This window comes from Staurois parvus, unplaced genomic scaffold (assembly GCF_062004578.1).
Source record: "Staurois parvus isolate SC_StPar_1 unplaced genomic scaffold, SC_StPar_1.0 ptg000591l, whole genome shotgun sequence".
In the NCBI taxonomy this organism is placed as follows: Eukaryota; Metazoa; Chordata; class Amphibia; order Anura; family Ranidae; genus Staurois; species Staurois parvus.
The window spans coordinates 1,636,139-1,658,687 of record NW_028318387.1 but is presented as its reverse complement, the minus strand read 5'-3'; the positions used below and the strand labels follow the sequence as shown (position 1 = coordinate 1,658,687).

The 22,549-nt window shown below is 47.8% G+C and overlaps 1 protein-coding gene across 1 annotated transcript; it reads right to left on the bottom strand.

Annotated features, from left to right (window-relative positions):
- Positions 1-14,348: 14,348 nt before the first annotated feature.
- Positions 14,349-15,730, bottom strand: LOC149449973 (uncharacterized). The gene has a single exon (XM_089692523.1). It carries the CDS (start codon positions 15,678-15,680, stop codon positions 14,349-14,351), a length of 1,332 nt encoding a protein of 443 aa, XP_089548649.1. The 5' UTR covers positions 15,681-15,730.
- Between the last annotated feature and the right edge of the window lie 6,819 nt (positions 15,731-22,549).

Here is a 22,549-nt window from a genome sequence, read left to right as displayed (position 1 = left end):
TAGGACACACAGAAACGGCTTACATGGGACACACAGAAATGACTTACATAGGACACACAGAAACGGCTTACATAGGACACACAGAAATGACTTACATAGGACACAGAAATGACTTACATAGGACACAGAAATGACTTACATAGGACACACAGAAATGACTTACATAGGACACAGAAATGACTTACATAGGACACACAGAAATGACTTACATAGGACACAGAAATGACTTACATAGGACACACAGAAACGACTTACATAGGACACACAGAAATGACTTACATAGGACACACAGAAACGACTTACATAGGACACACAGAAACGACTTACATAGGACACACAGAAATGACTTACATAGGACACACAGAAATGACTTACATAGGACACACAGAAACGACTTACATAGGACACACAGAAACGACTTACATAGGACACACAGAAATGACTTACATAGGACACAGAAATGACTTACATAGGACACACAGAAATGACTTCCTTGTGACTTTTGTGATTGTTGACATTCTGAGCGATGGCACGCTGTTATCCGAAGGAAACAAAGGAATTCATTGTTCTTGTTATCATTTATTTCGGATTCGTTAAAATGCGTTGCTATTGCAATTCGGAGATTCGGATACATCCAGATCTCCGAAGAACGAACATTTTGTCTGAATTTAGACTCATAATGTAACGAATCGCACATGTCTACATCATGGTCCTCCATTCCATCACATCAGAGCCCCCCTCCTCTATCACATCAGAGCCCCCCTCCTCCATTACATCAGAGCTCCTCCTTCATCCCATCAGAGTTCCCACCATCACATTAGATTTCCCACTATCTCATCAGAGTCCTCCCCGCCATCACATCAGCCCCCCCTCCATCACATCAGAGTTCCCCATTCATCACATCAGAGTTCTCCCCTTCATCACATCAGTGCCCCCCCTCCCCTCCATCACATCAGCCCCCCATCGCATCAGAGTTCCTCCTTCATCCCATCAGAGTTCCCACCATCACATTAGAGTTCCCACTATCTCACAAGAGTTCTCCCTTCCATCACATCAGCCCTCACACCCTCCTCTCCATCACATCAGAGTTCCTCCTTCATCACATCAGAGTTTCTCCTTCATCACATCAAAGGTCCCCATATCACATCAGAGTTCCCCCTTCTATCACTTCTCAGCAAGGGCAGACTGACCATTTGAGCTCAGGGTCAGTAGGGGGCCCCATGAAATGCCCCTGGTACCTTTTTATAGGCTTTTTGGGTGTGCTTTGAGTGTGGGCAAGGACACAGGGGCCCCATGATCCCCTATTGCCCGGGGGCCCCATGAGTTGTCACTCCGCCCCTGCTTCACAGTCCTCCTTCCATCACATCAGCGTCCCCCCCCCCATCATATCAGAGTCCCCCCCAATCACATCGCATTCCCTCTCCATCATATCAGAATCCCCCCTATACATGACAGTCACCCATTAAAGAGTCCCCTTTTCCCATTCCAGCCCCACACTATGGCTCTGGGAGCAGGGGTGGACTGACCATTTGGAAACACTGGCACTGCTCGAGGGCCCGGGGTCAGTAGGGGGCCTCATGAGATGCCCCTGGTACCTTTTTCATAGGCTTTTTTGAGTTTAGGCAAGGACACAGGGGCTCCATGATCCCCTATTGCCCGGGGGCCCCATGAGTTGTCAGTCCTCCCCTGTCTGGGAGTATGGCAGAGGTCTGGAGGTGGAGCAGGTCCTGATGGAGGTACACTTCTCTCCTCTTTAGAATGCTAGGGGAGGAGCTCTGGGTCAGTGCCATGCAGGCCAGCTGCCAGCACCATAACAACCAATGACACTGTGCATCCTGTGTCTAGACTGGAGCGTCATTGGTTGTTAGGGTGCTGGCAGCCCTCCCACCCACCCTGTGGCAACCCATTAGATGATGTGAAAATTCGGCGCAATCTCAAACGGCACCCCAGTTGAAGAACTCTGCTATAGAGCGGCGATATAAGTTGCCGGCCGTATGAACGCGTGTTATATCTGCGGCGAGTAGGCGGAACCTCGAGATGTGCTTCACAGAAGTCACGCTGACAATCTGCTGGCAGAAGTTTAAATAAAATCTTTCCCTTGTGGCAGTTTATACAAATTCTCAGTGTTAGGAGAACACAATGAAAAAAGTGAAAATCTGTTTTATTCAATGTTTTCAGTCTGTGGCTATTGTACAGGAATGGAAAAAAAAAAGAAAAACGAAGAGAAAAGATAATGAAAAAAGGAAAGTTTTGGCAGATCCTCCTGTTTTTTCTGTTGGATATAATGCAGAAATATTTTTATGACTCGAGAGACTCGGGAGGATGGACAGTAAACGGTGAAATTAGAGATAATTACCCTTCGCAAAGCAGCTGCGATTCATCTAGGGCTGACAGCGGCTTCTGGAGTGCCGGTGGATGGAGCATGCTGGGATCTGTAGTTCTGCACCAATTTGAAGATTTGTTCTGGAAAGAAGAGTTGGCTGCTTGGGAGCCTTTACTGGGAACTTATGTTGGGACCAGTTCTGTGATGGAGAATAATTATTCGATTGTTGTCTCATCCTGGGAGTTGTAGTCAGTTCTGGAATGATACCCAGACCCAGGGGCGGACTGACCATTTGGACACTCGGGCACTGCCCGAGGGCCCGGGGTCAGTAGGGGGCCCCATGAGAGGCCGCTGGTACCTTTCATAGGCTATTTTGGGAGTGGTTTGAGTGTGGGCTAGGTCACAAGGGCCCCATGATCCCCTATTGTCCGGGGGCCCCATGAGTTGTCAGTCCGCCCCTGGAGCGGACTGACAACTCATGGGGCCCCTGGGCAATAGGGGATCATGGGGCCCCTGTGTCTTTGCCCAAACTCAAAAAAGCCTATGAAAAAGGTACCAGGGGCATCTCATGGGGCCCCCTACTGACCCCGGGCCCTCGGGCAGTGCCCGAGTTTCCAAATGGTCAGTCCGCCCCTGGACCTCCCCTGCCCAGACCCATGGCTCCGCTCCAAACTTGCTCCTTTCACCCAACAGGGTGCTGACTACCACAACCCGTCTCCACTCTCAGCCAAAAGTATCAAAAAATATAAACCTCACCCCAAAACCCAGCTCTTCTTTCTGTATTTAATTTGTCGAAAAATGCAACTGCATACATTGATGTCTCCACCTGAAATCACCTGATGCGTTTCACTCAGGGGCGGACTGACAACTCATGGGGCCCCCGGGCAATAGGGGATCATGGGGCCCCTGTGTCCTTGCCCAAACTCAAAAAAGCCTATGAAAAAGGTACCAGGGGCATCTCATGGGGCCCCCTACTGACCCCGGGCCCTCGGGCAGTACCCGAGTGCTCGAATGGTCAGTCCGCCCCTGGTTTCACTACTGCAATGGTGAAACGCATCAAGGAAGTTGGTTTGGGGTGGAGAGATTCATGTATGTAGTTACATTTTTTGACGATTTGAATACAGAAAGAAGAGCTGAATGTTGAAGTGCGGCTTATACTTTTTTTTTATACTTTTGATAGAGGATGATTGATGTTTGTGGGCAGGACAGTGGCTAAGCGGTTAGCACTTCTGCCTGGCAGTACTAGGTTCGTTGTTTGAATCTCAGCCATGGCATCTCCTGCCTGGAGTTTGCATGTTCTCCCTGTGACTGCGTGGGTTTCCTCTGGGTACTCCAGTTTCCTCCCACACTCCAAAGACATGCTGGTAGGTTAATTGGATCCTGTCTAAATTGGCCCTTGTATATGAATGTGAGTTAGGGACCTTAGATTGTACACCCCTTGAGGGTTAGGGACTGATGTGAATGTACAATATATATGTAAAGTGCTGCGTACATTGACGGCACTATATAAGTACCTGAAATAAATAAATGTTCAATGCAAATCACTCCACCGTGATTGGCTTGTGCCACACTGTCCTCCAACGGTTCTGTTTTATATCCTTGAAAGTCTATCAGTCCGAGGACATGTATAACATTTGCTAATGTCACTTTCTGTATCCTTCCTTACAGGCCAATAGATTGTAAGCTCTTCTGCCTTCTGTATCCTCCCTAACACTCTATAGATTACAAGTTATATTGCCTTTTGTATCCTACTTTGTACCATGATAGAGTGTAAGCTCTTCTGCCTCTTGTATCCCCCCTTATGACCCAATACATTTTAAGCTCCTCTACCTTCTGTATCCTTTCTTATATCGAAATAGATTGTAAGCTCTTCTGCCCTCTGTATCCTCCCTGATAACCCAACAGATTGTAAGCTCTTCTACCTTCTGTATCCTCCCTTATAATCCAACAGATTGTAAACTCTCTTCTAACTTCTGTATTATCCCTTATATCCTAATAGGTCGTCATTTCTTTCACATTCTGTGTCCTCCCTTACAACCCAATAGATCATAAGCTCTTCTACCTTTTGTATCATCCCGTATATCCTATAGACTAAATTCTTCCAAATGATATCTCCTCCCTTCTATCCTAAAGGATTGCAAGCTCTTCTGCCTTCTGTATCCTTCCCTGTATATTAAAATGAATTGCAAGCTCTTCTACCTTCTGTATCTTCCCTGTATATTAAAATGAATTGCAAGCTCTTCTACCTTCTGTATCCTTCCCTGTATATTAAAATGAATTGCAAGCTCTTCTGCCTTCTGTATCCTTCCCTGTATAACAAAATGAATTGCAAGATCTTCTGCCTTCTGTATCCTTCCCTGTATATTAAAATGAATTGCAAGCTCTTCTGCCTTCTGTATCCTTCCCTGTATAACAAAATGAATTGCAAGCTCTTCTACCTTCTGTATCCTTGCCTGTATAATAAAATGAATTGCAAGCTCTTCTGCCTTCTGTATCCTTCCCTGTATATTAAAATGAATTGCAAGCTCTTCTACCTTCTGTATCCTTCCCTGTATATTAAAATGAATTGCAAGCTCTTCTGCCTTCTGTATCCTTCCCTGTATAACAAAATGAATTGCAAGATCTTCTGCCTTCTGTATCCTTCCCTGTATATTAAAATGAATTGCAAGCTCTTCTGCCTTCTGTATCCTTCCCTGTATATTAAAATGAATTGCAAGCTCTTCTGCCTTCTGTATCCTTCCCTGTATAACAAAATGAATTGCAAGCTCTTCTTCCTTCTGTATCCTTCCCTGTATAACAAAATGAATTGCAAGATCTTCTGCCTTCTGTATCCTTCCCTGTAGAAATAAAATGAATTGCAAGCTCTTCTGCCTTCTGTATCCTTCCCTGTATATTAAAATGAATTGCAAGCTCTTCTGCCTTCTGTATCCTTCCCTGTATAACAAAATGAATTGCAAGCTCTTCTACCTTCTGTATCCTTCCCTGTATATTAAAATGAATTGCAAGCTCTTCTGCCTTCTGTATCCTTCCCTGTATATTAAAATGAATTGCAAGCTCTTCTACCTTCTGTATCCTTCCCTGTATATTAAAATGAATTGCAAGCTCTTCTGCCTTCTGTATCCTTCCCTGTATAACAAAATGAATTGCAAGCTCTTCTACCTTCTGTATCCTTCCCTGTATATTAAAATGAATTGCAAGCTCTTCTGCCTTCTGTATCCTTCCCTGTATAACAAAATGAATTGCAAGCTCTTCTACCTTCTGTATCCTTCCCTGTATAATAAAATGAATTGCAAGCTCTTCTGCCTTCTGTATCCTTCCCTGTATATTAAAATGAATTGCAAGCTCTTCTGCCTTCTGTATCCTTCCCTGAATAACAAAATGAATTGCAAGCTCTTCTGCCTTCTGTATCCTTCCCTGTATAACAAAATGAATTGCAAGCTCTTCTACCTTCTGTATCCTTCCCTGTATAATAAAATGAATTGCAAGCTCTTCTGCCTTCTGTATCCTTCCCTGTATAATAAAATGAATTGCAAGCTCTTCTGCCTTCTGTATCCTTCCCTGTATATTAAAATGAATTGCAAGCTCTTCTGCCTTCTGTATCCTTCCCTGTAGAACAAAATGAATTGCAAGCTCTTCTACCTTCTGTATCCTTCCCTGTATAATAAAATGAATTGCAAGCTCTTCTACCTTCTGTATCCTTCCCTGTATAATAAAATAAATTGCAAGATCTTCTGCCTTCTGTATCTTCCCTTAAACCGTAATAGATTGTAAACTCTTCCACATTCTGTATGCTTCCTTGTAGCCTAATAGATTGTAAGCTCTTCTAATTTCTGTTTCATCCCTTATACCCTAATAGATTGTAAACTCCCTACCTTCTGTATCCTTCCTTAAATTGAAATAGATTGTAAGCTCTTCTACCTTTTGTACCCTCCCTTATAACCCAATAGATTGTAAGCTCTTCTGCCTTCTGTACCCTACCTTATATCCTAAAAGAGTGTAAGCTCTTCTATTTTCTGTATCCTTCCTTATATCAAAATAGATTGTAAGCTCTTCTACCTTTTGTACCCTCCCTTATAATCAAATAGATTGTAAGCTCTTCTACCTTCTGTATTCTTCCTTATATTAACATAGATTGCAAGTTCTGCTGTATCTTCCCTTGTATCCCAATAGATTGTAAGCTCTTCTGCCTTCTGTATCCTCCCTTATAACCCAATAGATTGTAAGCTCTTCTGCCTTCTGTATCCTCCCTTATAACCCAATAGATTGTAAGGTCTTCTGCCTTCTGTATCTTCCATTATACCCTAATAGATTGTAAGCTCTTCTGCCTTCTGTATCCTCCCTTATAACCCAATAGATTGTAAGCTCTTCTGCCTTCTGTATCCTCCCTTATAACCCAATAGATCGTAAGCTCTTCTGCCTTCTGTATCCTCCCTTATAACCCAATAGATTGTAAGCTCTTCTACCTTCTGTATCCTCCCTTATAACCCAATAGATTGTAAGCTCTTCTGCCTTCTGTATCCTCCCTTATAACCCAACAGATCGTAAGCTCTTCTGCCTTTTGTATCCTCCCTTATAACCCAATAGATTGTAAGGTCTTCTGCCTTTTGTATCCTCCCTTATAACCCAATAGATTGTAAGCTCTTCTACCTTCTGTATCCTCCCTTATAACCCAATAGATTGTAAGCTCCTCTACCATCTGTATCCTCCCTTATATAAAAATAGATTGTAAGCTCTTCTGCCTTTTGTGTCTTCCCTTATAACGAAATAGATTGTAAGCTCTTCTACCTTCCTTATGTCAAAACAGATTACAAGCTCTTCTACCGTCTGTACCCTCCCTTATAACCCAATACTGCCTTCTGTATTTTCCCTAATAGATTGTAAGCTCCTCTACCTTCTGTATCCTTTCTTATATCAAAATAGATTGTAAGCTCTTCTACCTTCTTTATCCTCGCTTATAATGAATAGATTGTAAGCTCTTCTACCTTCTTTATCCTCGCTTATAATGAATAGATTGTAAGCTCTCCCGTTTTCAGTATCCAAGCTCATACATTAAGAGATTGTAATCCCTTCCCCCTTTTTTTGCTTTACAATGGTAAATGAAAAGTAAAACAAAGTAAGAATAATTACATTAAAAAAGTTCTATTTTTTTCTTCTGTGGCTGGCTGCCTGCAGTTTTACTAAGCTGTCAAATTTAAGTCAATTGTGATCATTTAAGCTGGCGGTACATCCTGGGACTTGTGGTTCCCCAGCAGCTGTATCACTGCCCATTGCTGGAACTGCAAACTCTTTCCAGGCGGTTTAACATGAATCACCGTTTGGCCCAGTGTGCTGCAGCCTCCATCAGACAAATGCGATGTACTTACATGAAGGAAAGGTAATGTGTTATTCATGGATCTCTGCAATAAGCTCGCTGTAGGGGCCCATTTGTGCTCCAGATGTTTGGGGAGAATTCTGGGCCGGGGCCAGCAGAGCGCGTCCTCCGCGAAGAGGTGAGAGACTCTAATGGTGTGAGAGTTGGACAGTAGCGCGGCAATCTTTCTCCGGTATCTTGTTTCCATTATCTGGTTGTTGGGTTTAATCAAATCTTTCCCAGAATAGGAGAAAATTATTATCATACTTTGCGCTGGGCATAAGATGTCCTCTAGCTGCCTGTGAGGGAGCCGGCAGGGCCCCAGAAAGGGTCTGGACACTTCTCCAGTCTATTTAAGTAGCGTCACTAACCAACATTGTGCAGCGAATGGATTTATGCTTGCGTGCGGCTGCGGTCGATTAGATGTGACTTTTCTGAATTTCCTCTTCCCGCGGGTTATGAGAGTTCAGCTAAGGCTACTTCATTCTTTAGGAGGATGACTTGTTTGATTTTGGACAGGTTAATAGAATTTACTGTAAGAGTGGCCCTTGAAGTTATACTCACCACCATTTTGGTTCCAGTCCTCGAAACACAGCTAACTCCACCAGCAGGCTTGCCAAGTGACCAATCAGTCTCAGACCTCATCTACTCGTCGGCAAGTGTAGCTTGGCCTCCCTATAAGGTTGATGCTGTTTCGGCAGCCGCTGTGCAGACAGGGGAGGGAGGTACAAGATGGAACCAAGGTTCCTCAGAAGCCTTCAGTGGAGAAGCTGCCCAATTGGACCCTGCTGACCTGACTGAGGGGGGGGAGGTACAAGATGGAACCAAGGTTCCTCAGAAGCCTTCAGTGGAGAAGCTGCCCAATTGGACCCTGCTGACCTGACTGAGGGGGGGGGGAGGTACAAGATGGAACCAAGGATCCTCAGAAGCCTTCAGTGGAGAAGCTGTCCAATTGGACCCTGCTGCCCTGACTGAGGGGAGAGAGGTACAAGATGGAACCAAGGTTCCTCAGAAGACTTCAGTGGAGAAGCTGTCCAATTGGACCCTGCTGCCCTGACTGAGGGGGGAGAGGTACAAGATGGAACCAAGGTTCCTCAGAAGCCTTCAGTAGACAAGCTGCCCAATTAGACCCTGCTGCCCTGACTGGGGGGGGGGTACAAGATGGAACAAAGGTTCCTCAGAAGCCTTCAGTGGAGAAGCTGTCCAATTGGACCCTGCTGCCCTGACTGAGGGGAGGGAGGTACAAGATGGAACCAAGGATCCTCAGAAGCCTTCAGTGGAGAAGCTGCCCAATTAGACCTTGCTGCCCTGACTGAGGGGAGGGAGGTACAAGATGGAACCAAGGTTCCTCAGAAGCCTTCAGTGGAGAAGCTGTCCAATTGGACCCTGCTGCCCTGACTGAGGGGATGGAGGTACAAGATGGAACCAAGTATCCTCAGAAGCCTTCAGTGTAGAAGCTGTCCAATTGGACCCTGCTGCCCTGACTGACCTCCAAGTCCATCTTTGGTGTGGGTAGTTCTAATAAATAGCACTGTCCCCCTCGGGTTGGCGCACATTCTGTGTAGTGGGTAGGTTAGGGACAGAGCTCACCTTGGTTAGGGACAGTTTGATTAGTGTAGGGACAGGTTCCTGTGAAGAAGGGACATAGTAGGGACTGTCACTGTGTCTCGAGCAGTAGCCTTCCTCATTTCTTCGCTGCCTTCCAGTTGCCTCCTTTGTGGGATAGTGTCAGATGTCTACGGTGTTCAGAGATATCCCTTGCCGTGCCGAGTGTTTCAGTCCACTGAGGCCATGTCTTTTCTTTTACTATCTCAGTATTATCACGTTAATAAACTTTGCATGAACTCATTTCTGTGCAAGTTTTCTTCCCCCATGGGCAGTGAATCTGAGCCCCATACTTACAAAAACGGCCCACCCATTCTTTCCCTCTAATTAAGTTGGGACCACCTTCAGGGGTCCCTGACCTTTGTAAGGAATGCCTTAATGAACTCAAATTAGGGCAATACTATGATCCCGGGACATAGCCCAGGACACAGCATTATCGGGACTGAGGTCCAAGATGCAGGACAGTCCCGGCAAATCCAGGACAGTTGGCATCTATACCGTAGATGGCTGAACAAACAACAATAGATAGAGATATTGTCAGGAGCCGCCGCGGCGGGTGGCCTGGCGCAGGCGCAGTGTGCTGATGCGCACTGGCGTGCGGGCACTAGGTCCTGGGCGGCTGCGGCGACGGCAGAACTCGCGCCTGGCACCAATGACAGTGCAGGGCGCGGTATTTAAATCCGCTCTGCACTGACACTGGTTGCCGTATGGTCGTATCTGTTTGTTCCTGCTCCTGCTATCTGTCATTTGTTTGTTGCCGACCCTGATTGATCCTGACCGTGCTGTCTTCTCCTGCCCTGACCCCTGGCTTGCCTGTCCTCTCTCTGGATGCTCCCCATTGGATTTGACCCCCTGTTACTGACCCGGCGAGTGACTCGACTCTTCTGTGCCCGCTGCCTTGTACCACGCTGTCCCCAAAGTTACCGACCCGGACTGTCTGACCAAGCTTCTGCTCAGCCATCCATCCGTCTCGCACGGACCCATCCGCCTCTTCACGTCAGGCTCTTTGCTAGCAGATACCTCTGGCGGAACCCTCTACCACGGATGGGTGTACTCAGGGGTCTCTGTCTGCTCCAAGTCCATCCCCACCATCAGGGGCCCTGGTGAAAAAGCAGACTGGGACTTAGACTCCGTACTCTGGGGAATCCTATTCCATGGGTTGCTAGAGGTACCGCCAGGCGGTACATTACAGATATGCCTGTAGTGCTCAGCAGTTTTAGTAGAATTCCATTCGGTTCCATCAAGTCCCCATATCAGGTTTTTTATCACTGTGTCCCCTTGAGGAGATATCACATTTTTGTCCAATAGGAAGTGAGAGGAGATCCCACCAAAGAGAGGGGAAACCCCCTCTTATACAGTTATCCCAACTGGAAGATTTCTTCTCACCTCCTGTGCTGATGACAGCTGTATAAGTTTGGATTAACTATCACTTCCTGTCTCAGTGACATCAGTAGTGATGGGCGATTCTGCCAAGCTTTGATTTGTGGGCCCAAGGGGCAAACCCGTCCAAAAATCTGCAAATTATGAACTTTGGGAATATGAATCCCAATGAAATGAATAGGAAATAGAAACCGGACCTAATGGGCAAAGGATTTTCAAACAAAGGGCATGGGGGGCTGGGGACTGATGGGGGGGGGACTGATTGGGGGGGCTGGGGACTGATGGGGGGGAGTTTGGTCCTATGCACAATTTTTTTTTTTCAAAAACCATTAGGCGGGGAGTAGCTCTTTTAGTGGGAATTAAAAATACACTATCTCCCCCCCCTAAAAAAACGGTTTGAGGTTCTCCCTAAAAACGCAGTTATTTACCTGTTAACTGTATTTCCAGGAATCTTCTAGGACAGCTCACTTGAGAGATAGGGCTCCTCCCAGGAAACACCCGCTCCACCTTTTTTTCCCCTTTATAGGCGTCCTCTCTCCCATTGGCCCCCAGTATAAGAATATGACCGAAGGCCTAGGAGAAAAACAAAGAAGAAAACCAGTAATAAAGCTATCCCCCATAGGTTCGCAACATACCTGCACATAATCGTGTGATCAAACAGTAATCGGGGGGGAGTTACGCTGTCCTAGAAGATTCCTGGAAATACAGTTAACAGGTAAATAACTGCGTTTTCCCGAGTCATCTTCTAGGACAGCTCACTTGAGAGGAGTAGAATAGAAATACGTACATTAGGGCGGGCACCCTGCTTGTAGGACCTTCCTGCCAAATGCCTGGTCCTTGCTGCCGATCAGATCCAGCCTGTAATGCTTAGTGAAGGTGGCGAAACTGGACCACGTCGCGGCTCTGCAGATCTGTCCGGGGGAGGCCCCCCCTTTTTCCGCCCAGGAGGCCGCAGTGGCCCTTGTGGAGTGGGCTTTTAGGCCGGGCGGTGGTGACAGGCCTGCCGACTTGTAACCTTCCGAAACTGCCTCTCTGATCCATCTGGCGATGGTGCCCTTGGAGGCACCGTCCCCCTTCCTTGGTCCCTGGAATAGGATGAAAAGCCGGGACGAGCGTCTCCATGTCTTTGTGCGTTCGATGTACGTGATCAAACACCGTCTTACGTCTAACCTGCTACAGTCCTCCGCGCTGCCCGGATCGGCCTCCAGGGAAGGTATTACTATTTCCTGAGATCTATGGAAGTGTGACGCGACCTTAGGTAGGAAGGCCGCGTCCGTGCGGAGGATGATTCTATCCAATAAGATGGTGCAGTACGGCTCGATCACTGAAAGGGCATGCAACTCGCTGACCCTGCGGGCAGAAACTAGTGCCGTGAGGAGGATGGTTTTAAGAGTCAAAGATCTGAGCGAACATTCATCCAGCGGTTCGAAAGGCCCCCGCTGAAAGCTCTTCAGGACTGTGCCCAGGTCCCATGATGGAAGTTTTGGCAAGGACGGGGCACGGCGCCTGGAGATAGCCCTCAGGAATCTGATTACTAATGGGTCTGCCGCCAACCTCAGCTCGAGAAAGTTCGACAGAGCCGCTACCTGTACTTTGAGGGTATTGGCGGCCAGACTCTTATCCGCCCCGGCTTGAAGGAATTCAAGAACTGTATGCAAAATGGGCGTGCCCGGTGCTTCGTTTCTGACCTTCCAGGCGGAAAACTTCTTCCAGACCTTGTCGTACAAGGCGTTCGTCGACCTCTTCCGGCCATCCAAAAGGGTGGCGACCACTCTTGCCGAGAGCCCCTTTTCCGCTAGCCTGTCCCGCTCAGAAGCCACGCCGCTAAGGACAGCCTTTCTGGATGAGGATGCATCACCCTCCCTTGGTTGAGTAAATCGCGTGTGGGTGGTATCATCCAAGGGTCTGCTAAACTGAGCTCCTTCAACCGGGAGAACCAAGATCTCTTGGGCCAGAATGGCGCGATCAGAATAACTTTGGCTTGAGACACCCGGATCTTCTGAATCACCTTCGGCAGTAGTCTGAATGGAGGGAAGGCATAAAGGAGGTCTCCTTCCCACTGCTGGGCTAGCGCATCTATCCCCTCGCTTTTGGGGTCCTTTTGCAGGCAGAAGTACCTTTCCCGCTTTGTGTTCTGGCCGTTGGCAAATAGATCGATAGAGGGAGAGCCCCACCTGGCGCAAATCTGATCGAACGCTGACTGGCTGAGGCACCATTCTGTCTGGATGACCTCTCTTCGGCTCAGTTGATCCGCCAACTGGTTCAGGTCCCCTTTCAGATGTACTGCCGTGATGAACTCCAGGTTTTCCTCCGCCCAGCTCAGGAGGGATCCGGCCAACTCCATCAGCCTTGGGGACCTTGTGCCTCCCTGCCTGTTCAAATACGCCACAGCAGTGGTATTGTCGGAGAGAATCTGGACACCTCTCCCCCTTATCTTTTCCTGAAAGGTCGTAAGTGCCTTGAAAACTGCCAACAGCTCCCTGTAATTTGACGACCTGCTGGAGTCTACTGCACTCCACGTGCCCTGGGCCAGGCCGTCTTCCATATGGGCGCCCCAACCAGTCATGCTTGCATCCGTGGTGATCCGCAGTGGGTTGGCCAGCCTCCAACTTCTTCCTTGTTCCAAGGTGAGGCTGCTTCCCCACCACCTTAGCGATTCCTTCACTTCGTGCGTGATGCGGATCCTGGAACTCAGACCTGCTCGGCTGCCGTCCCAGTGGGAAAGGGTGTGATTTTGCAGCACCCTGGAGTGAAGTTGCGCCCATTGCACCCCTGGTATTGCCGCTGTCATCCGCCCGATTATTCTCATCGCGGTCCTGACCGTGCAGGTCGACATCCTCCGGAGGGCCCTTGTGTCCTGCCGCAGGTTGAGGGCTTTTTCTGATGTTAGGTACGATCGGGCCTGTGCGGAGTCCAGGACGTACCCCAAGTACGTAATCCTCTTGGAGGGGGTTAGCTGTGACTTCTCCTTGTTGAAGCCACCCCAAACTTTCCAGAAAAGATATCGTACGTTCGATGTGCGATCTCAGGCCTCCCTCTGTGTCCGCAAATACAAGCAGGTCGTCCAAATAGGGGATAATGTTTATCCCTTCCAGTCTCAAAACTCTTAAAGGCTCCGCTAAAATCTTGGTGAATATCCTCGGGGCCGACGACAGGCCGAAGGGGAGTGTGTTGAACTGAAATAGCACCGGACCCTTTTCTCCTCCCAGCGCAAACCTCAGGAATCTCCTGGAATCTTCTCTTATCGGGACATGTAGGTATGCGTCTTGCAGATCTATCGAGGCCATGAACACCCCAGGTGAAAGGAGTTCCTTCACCGTGTATATGGATTCCATACGGAATTTGCTGGGCCTCACGAACTCGTTCACCTTCCGCAGATTCAATATCATCCTGTAAGTACCGGACGGTTTTTTCCTTAGAAAGAAATGGGAGAAGAATCCACTTCCCCTTTCCTCTTCTCTCAACTGGCAGATAACGTTCTGACTGAGCATATTTTGTAGGAGGTCCACCAGCGCATCCGCCATAGCCCTGTCCTTTGGCAGGGGTGTTGCAAAGAATCTCTGAGGGGGGGCCCTTGTGAACTCTATTCTGTACCCCCTGTGGATGGCCTCCAGAATGTAGGCGTTCTGGGTTATCCTTAGCCATTGTGCGTGGAAGCGCCCCAGTCTCGCTCCCACCTGGCCTCTCCAGTCACTTCGGCTGGGTTTTGGGTCTATTCTGGCCGGGGTTGAAAAGGAAACCTCCCCTGCCTCTCGGCTCGTTCCTGCCTCTTTTTGCGCCCCAGCCTGGGCGCTGGGTTTGGAACCTAGCTTCCCTTGACGCGTATCGCCTGGATGGGCGAAACCCCTTCCGTCCAACCTGCCTGCTGGGGACCGGGAAGCTCTTTTTCCTGTCGGCCGACCTTTCCAGGACTGAATTCAGCTCCGGGCCGAAAAGGAGTTTACCTTCAAACGGCAGGCCACAGAGTTTAGATTTGGAGGCCAGATCCCCCTGCCACGATTTCAGCCAGATAGCCCTCCTTGCCGTGTTTATGAGCGCTGTAGATCTAGCAGAGAGTCTGATGGTCTCTGCTGATGCGTCCGCGATGAAGGCTACCGCTTTCTCCAGCACCGGAAGGGACTTCAGAATCTCTTCCCCCGGAGTGCCTTGTTCCAGATGCGAACGGAGCTGCCCCAACCACACATCCAGGGTTCTGGACACACAGGTCGTTGCCACTGCAGGTTTAAAATTCACTGCGGACGCTTCCCATGCCCTCTTCAGGAAGGCGTCCGCTTTCCGATCCATCGGGTCTTTTAGGGACCCACCGTCTTCAAAGGACAGATCCGTGTCCTTCGAGATCCTCGAGAGAGGGGCGTCTGGCTTTGGGCAAGTCTCCCAAACCGAGGCATCTTCCTCCTTAAAGGGGAAACGTCTCTTGAGGTTCTTGGGAAGGAAAGCCTTCTTCTCTGGCTCTTCCCATTCTCTCCTGATCGTGGACCATAGGGCAGGGTGTACTGGGAATGTACGGCTGCTTTTTGCCTGTAGCCCTGCGTACAGTTGGTCGTGGAGGGAGAGGTCCTGCTGTTCTTCCTCCAGATCCAGGGTCTCATAGATCACCTTTAACAGGTCCTCCGTGTCTTCCACCTGAAAAAGGAACCTGTCTGCCTTTGGGCCCTGAGCCTCAATCTCACCCTCCTCCGAGTCTGAGGTGTCCGACTGTTCGTCCTCCCAGTCCCTTACCGGCGCTACCAGCTTCCTCTTTTTCCCCCCTTGGGTGCCAGAAGTGCCCGGTTGGGGCTCATCCTGGGCCGGTCCCGGCTTCTGTTCTCTGAAGCTTTGAAATGTCTTGGACATCTCTTGTGTCATATTCTGTAGGAAGTCTTTAAAAAGAGATCCAGACTCCTTCTTGATGAGCTTGTCTATGCACCCCTGGCAGAGCTGCTTCCTCCAGGAGCTCGCCAGTTTCTTCCTACAAGTGGCACACTTCTTTTTCTGCTCACAAGGAGCTTCTTTCTCCCCTCTATCCTCCTCCTGTGGGCCCATCTGGGGACAAGGAGATACACGCGTTCATGCGTCTGTAACAGCAACGCCTCCCCCCCCTGTGCCACTGTGACAGCTCCAGCTGTGGGCCTGGGGGGGGGGGAGAGGGGGGCTGTGTGTGCGTGGGGGGTACCCAATCATCCCGGGGAGGGGGGGGGGAGAGGGGGGGGGGAAGGAGGGGGGTAAAAACAAAAGAAAGTTGCCAAACAAGGCCCTTACCTTACTGCAGGCCTCCCCCGCTCCCGACAGATCTGCCTCCATGCCGCCGCAGACTCTGCCTCGGTGCAACGGTTTTTCAGGGGCTGGTGGGCTCCGCCCCCCCCCCCTGCGATCCCCCCTCGCCGACCCCCCTCTCACGGCCGCCGGTGGAGAAGCGGCCGTGGCACGGGTTCCTTCCACGGCCCGCCGCCCATTTCCAAGATGGCGGCGGCCGTTCCCTGCTCCTGCGCCGGAAGTGACGACACCCGGCGCCCGGAAGTGACGCGATCGCAGCGTCCAGACCCACCGCAGCCGAGCCTCCTGGCCATGCTGCCGGGATCCAGGAGCAGGTAAGACTTACCTGAAACCCCCAGGGAAAGGCACCAATGCCTCGGTCGGCGGAGCGGGCTCTACCCCCCTGGAGAGCCCCGCTGGGACCATCTGGGGCCGACGCCCCCACCCCACAACGGGCATCCCTGGTGAAACTGGCTGAAAGGTCCCCCCCCCTCACAAGGCCCCTGCCTTGCTTGGAGGAAGGGGGGGGCCCCAGCCAGGGACCCTCTGTACTCCGCCAGAGAGCCCAGATACAAAATAAAAAACGGGCGTAGCTCCTTCCTGGCCGGAGGAAACACTAAAACTGGGGGCCAATGGGAGAGAGGACGCCTATAAAGGGGAAAAAAAGGTGGAGCGGGTGTTTCCTGGGAGGAGCCCTATCTCTCAAGTGAGCTGTCCTAGAAGATGACTCGGGAAAATCCATTCCCGACCCTTCCATCTTTATGCTCATAGGGAAGCTTAGGGAGAAGGATTTGTGCTAGGAGGTGGGATTTGAGGGAGATTAATGCCGGGAAGGGGGATTTGGGGTGAGGGGCTTTGTTCTAGGAAAGGCAATTTTTTTTGCGCGGGGGGGGATATTTGTGTTAGGGAGGGAGATGGGGGGGGGGGGTTTATGCTATTTTGGATGATTAGGGAGATTTGTGCTGGGGGGATTCGGGGGAGATTCGTACTGCGGTGCAGGATTTGTGCTCATGGGAATATTTGGGGGGTGGGTTGGGCTAGGAGGGGGCGGGGGCTCAGCGGTGTCCCTCCTAAATGCAGTACAGAAGGACTCTGTACTTTTACGGCTGCACACTGTCAATGGCTTATCTCTAAGTTGTGGTATGTCCCAGGGCGGACTGACAACTCATGGGGCCCTCGGGCAATAGGGGATCATGGGGCCCCTGTGTCCTTGCCCACACTCAAAGCGCACTCAAAAAAAGCCTATAAAAGGTACCAGGGGGATTTCATGGGGCCCCCTACTGACACCGGGCCCTCGGGCAGTGCCCGAGTGCTCCAATGGTCAGTCTGCCCCTGGTACTTCCATATTGTCTGATTTTCACATGAACACAGTTCCTGCCTGGTCCCGGGCATGGATGAGCACACTCACGTGCAAAAAGTATCCCATATGGCCCCGCCCACTAGACATGTGCAGAACGAAAAAAATAGTTTTGTTTCGATTCAGTATTTAATAATTTTGTTTTGTTACTTTATTCATTCTATTCATTTGTTTTTGGAATTCGATACAAATTCAATTCAACCGAATTCGGAAAATTCAAATCGACATTCGAATTTGCATCGGCATTCAAATTTGAATTTATTCTATTCTATATTCGAATTTCGGAAGACGGTTATGTTCTATTTCGTTCTATTGTATTGTTTTTTTCTATTCTGTTCTATTTCAATTTATTCTATTTGAAATTCTAATTTTGGAAGACGGTTATATTCTTTCTATTTTATTCTGTTCCAAATCTCCATGTGTATGCAGATGCTTCGTAGGTCTCTGCCGGGCATTGAAAGCCAGGCAGAGACCTTCAGCACATCTGCGCATGCATGGATCTGGTGTATAGTGATTCCCACTTTGGAGAGAAAGCAGGAAGTGCATAAAGTAAAAATAAATGGATGAAAAAAATATATATATCAAATCGTGGGAGCGAGGGGGCTGGGGCCAAATACAATCAACTCATTTTTTGGTGGTGATGGTCCACTTTAAAGCTGGATATGGCAATAATTACATAGTTTCGTGTTACATTTTCACAACAGGAAGATAAAAAGTATCCAACGCGTTTCAAGGGCCAACAACTGCCCTTCATCAGGGCTTAAAGCAAAAGCTTATATGTGACAATTTTTACATACAACATAGTTACATTAGTTCAGCTTGGCCTAATTTAAGTATGTATGAGCAGTATGTAGGTGGGGTGTAGTGTGGTGCGGTAGCAATTGTTTTTTGTTCTAATCTATTCTTTTCAATTCTATTTTAATCTATTCTATTCAAATTTATTCTATTCAAAATTCAAATTTCAGAAGACAGTTATATTATATCTATTTTATTCTATTCTATTGCTTAGTCTATTCTTTTATATTGAATTCTATTGCATTTTATTCTATTGTTTTTCTCTTCTATCCTATTCTTTTATGTTCCAATCTTTTCTTTGCATATTTGAACGAGATGAGGTGCGGTCCCTGCTTAAAATGATACCAGACCCTTATGTGGGTGGTAAACATGTACAGTTCGTTTCATTCCGAATTGAAATTTGGTCAAATTTTTCATTATTCGGAGATTTGGATGTATCCAAATTTGTGAATTACAATAGTAACAAATCTGAAAAAACTACAAAAGAAGTGGACAAAATTTTAATCCAATTTCATCCAAACTTTATTTTGTTATTTGCTAACACAAATTGCTAATCAGCCAATCACATGGCAGCAACCAGGGGCGGACTGACAACTCATGGGGCTCCCGGGAAATAGGGGATCATGGGGCCCCTGTGTCCTTGCCCAAACTCAAAAAAGCTTATGAAAAAGGTACCAGGGGCATCTCATGGGGCCCCCTACTGACCCTGGGCCCTCGGGCAGTGCCCAAGTTTCCAAATGGTCAGTCTGCCCCTGGCAGCAACTCAACTCAAGTATTTCAAAAGCTGCTGATCTACTGGGATTTTCATACACAACCATTTCTAGGGTTTACAGAAAAAGAGAAAATATCCAATGAGCAGCAGTTGTGTGGATGAAAATGCTTTGTTGATGTCAAAGGTCAGAAGAGAATGGGCAGACTGGTTCGAGATGATAGAAAGACAACAGTAACTCAAATAACCACTCGATACAACCAAGGTATGCAGAATACCATCTCTGAAAGCACAACACGTCGAACCTTGAAGCAGATGGGCTACAGCAGCAGAAGACCACACCGGGTGCCACTCCTGTCAGCTAAGAACAGGAAAATGGAGGCTACAATTCACACAGGCTCACCAAAATTGGATAATAGAAGAATGGAAAAACGTTGCCTGGTCTGATGAGTCTGGATTTCAACTGCGACATTCAGATGGTAGGGTCAGAATTTGGGATCAACAACATGAAAGCAGGGATCCATCCTGCCTTGTATCAATGGTTCAGGCTGGTGGTGGTGGTGTCATGGTGTGGGGGAGATTTTCTTGGCACACTTTGGCCCCTTAGCACCGATTGAGTATCGTTTATACACCACGGCCTACCTGACTATTGTTGCTGACCATGTCCATCTCTTTATGACTCCAGTGTCCCCATCTTCTGATGGCTCCTTCCAACAGGATAATGCCCCATGCCACAAAGCTCAAATCATCTCCAACGGGTTTCTTGAACATGGCAATGAGGTCACTGGACTCCAATGGCCTCCACAGTCACCAGATCTCCATCCAACAGACCACCTTTGGGATGCGGTGGAACAGGAGATTCGCACCATGGATGTGCAGCCGACAAATCTGCAGCAACTGCGTGATGCTATCATGTCAATATGGACCAAAATCTCTGAGGAATGTTTCCAACACCTTGTTGAATCTATGCCACGAGGAATGAAGGCAGTTCTGAAGACAAAAGGGGGTACAATCCGATACTAGCAAAGTGGACCTAATAAAGTGGCCGGTGAGTGTATTTATGTATAACATAACATTTTGGATGGAGATACACTTTAAATATTATCAAGATAACCGAGATATCATAAATATAAAGCTTTTTCTTCTACATGGGAGGCTGAAAACCTTCTTTTGTCTTTCCCACCATCATTTCTAATTTTCATCTGCTATCGATTTCCATTGCCAAAAGAAAAAATTTTTAAGAATATTGGCCAGTCTGTCTTGAGCAAGAGAAAAACGATGCAACTTACATTACTATAATTGCAACAATTAAATTTTTAGCCAGTGATCATTCCCCTGTGGAGGAACGACGTTTATGAGTTTGGCTAAATTTAGCCCAAGACAAAAACTGATGAAGAGATTACAGGCCAGGTGCAAATGATTTGTGGGTTGCAGAAGTGCTTCCCGTGTCTGCGTGCAAATTTCAGGCCACGTTCTGGCCGGCCAGTGCACTCTACAGGAACAATGTAAATCAATGGCTTGGCAGGGAACACTTTGCTGCGTTGCTCAGGAGGCTCAATGTAGTGTCTGGCCCAATCAGAAGTGGTGAGGGGTCCTTAGGAGGCCTGAAGGACGTGTGCAGGTGTTCCCGTTGTTAATTGTAGGCTACCTAAACCCTGTTTAGTGCATTACCGATGATTACAAAATAAAGGTGGATATCTATGGCAACAGGCTTCTAAAGAAAAACCTTCCAGCTGCTGAATTTTCAGACCATGGTTATGTTTACAATGACCACAGACAAGCAGATCTGAAAAAGGAACTTCAGTCCTCGTACTGCTGGCCATGCCCCCCCTTTCTTGAGCCATCCTTTTAAATGGTCCTTTGGGACCTGTCAGAGCCCTGTGGCAGATCTGCGCATACATGGGTGCACATATGCGGTGCGATTAGGAAGGTTCAATCTGCACGTGCACTAATTCTTTTGCACATAAAGGACACCTTCCTAATTGCATCCTGCTTGTAGGCATGTGGCTACTGTAGGTGGTGTTCAACCACAGTGGCATAGCAGCTGAAGAGGAAGTCAAGAGCAAACATGGTTCCACTAAGGTTTCCTGGGTCACTGGGTTGCCGATTGGATGCTGCCACCCCATGTGACTCTGGCAACCATCTTGGGTTAGGCAGAGCCTATTCAACCCTGGCTCTCAGGCTTGGTGAGCATTTTGCATGTGGGTAGTGTAGGGTCAGGTTGCCCGTCTGTCAGGAACAGTGATTAGCTGTAATGATAGGTTCCAGACAAGTAGGGAGAGGATAGGGACACTCCATCCTTCCTGGAGACCTTCTCATTTGGGTACAAACTGGCCAGGCTGCATTTCACCCCTCAAAAGAGATGCTGTTGGCACATCCGAAAACTGCTCTGCTACACATTGCTATTGCATTCTGTGAGTGTTCCTGGTTGGGTGCCTTCCCACCAGGCTTGTTGTGAATTGTCGAACTTTAACTTTAATACAAGTTCTGTTTCTGCAACTGGAATCTAAGTGTTTATTGCCGCTGCACCACACTGCACCACCCAGCATGCTAGTGCATGTGCCCGGGTGAACCCGTGCATACGCAGATGCTTCAAAGGTCCCTGCCGGATATTGAAAGCCAGACAGAGACCTTCAGCACATCTATGGATCTGGTGTATTGTGATTCCCACTTGGGTGAGGAAGTACTGCCATGCAGCACAAAAAATAAATAAATAATTAATTAAAAAAATAAAATGTCTAGTCATGGGAGAAGGAAGGGGCTGGAGCCGGATACAATGAACTAATTTTTTGGGTGGTGATGGTCCACTTTAAAGCCAAAGTTTGGATATGGCAATATTTACATAGTTTCATGTTACATTGTCACAACAGGAAGATAACAAGCAGGGGCGGACTGACCATTTGGAAACTCAGGCACTGCCCAAGGGCCCGGGGTCAGTACGAGGCCCCATGAGATGCCCCTGCTACCTTTTTAATAGGCTTTTTTGAGTTTGGGCAAGGACGCAGGGGCCCCCTGATCCCCTATTACCCGAAGGCTCCATGAGTTGTCAGTTCACCCTTGATAACAAGTATCCAACGTGTTTCAAGGGCCAACAACTGCCCTTCATCAGGGCTTAGAGCTAAAGTTTATACATGACAATTTTTACATACATTGTAGTTACAGTGGGGATCGAAAGTTTGGGCACCCCAGCTAAAAATTTGTATTAATGTGCATAAAGAAGCCAAGGAAAGATGGAAGAATCTCCAAAAGGCATCAAATTACAGATTAGACATTCTTATAATATGTCAACAAAAGTTAGATTTTATTTCCATCATTTACACTTTCAAAATAACAGAAAACAAAAAAAATGGCGTCTGCAAAAGTGTGGGCACCCTGCAGAGTTAATATCTTGTACTGCCCCCTTTGGCAAGTATCACAGCTTGTAAATGCTTTTTGTAGCCAGCCAAGAGTCTTTCAATTCTTGTTTTGTAAGGAAGAATGGGCAAAGATACCTCAAAGTCTTCCAGTTCTTTGAGATTTCTGGGCTGTCTGTCACGCACTGCTCTTTTAAGGTCTATCCATAGATTTTCAATGATTTTGAGGTCAGGAGATTGTGAAGGCCATGGCAAAACCTTCAGTTTACGCCTCTTGATGTAATCCCCCGTGAATTTCGAGGTGTGTTTAGGATCATTATCCATTTGTAGAAGCCATCCTCTCTTTAACTTCAGATTTTTCACAGATGGCATCAAGTTACCATCCAAAATTTGCTGAAATTTTATTGAATCCATTTTTCCTTCTACTTGTGAGATGTTCCCTGTG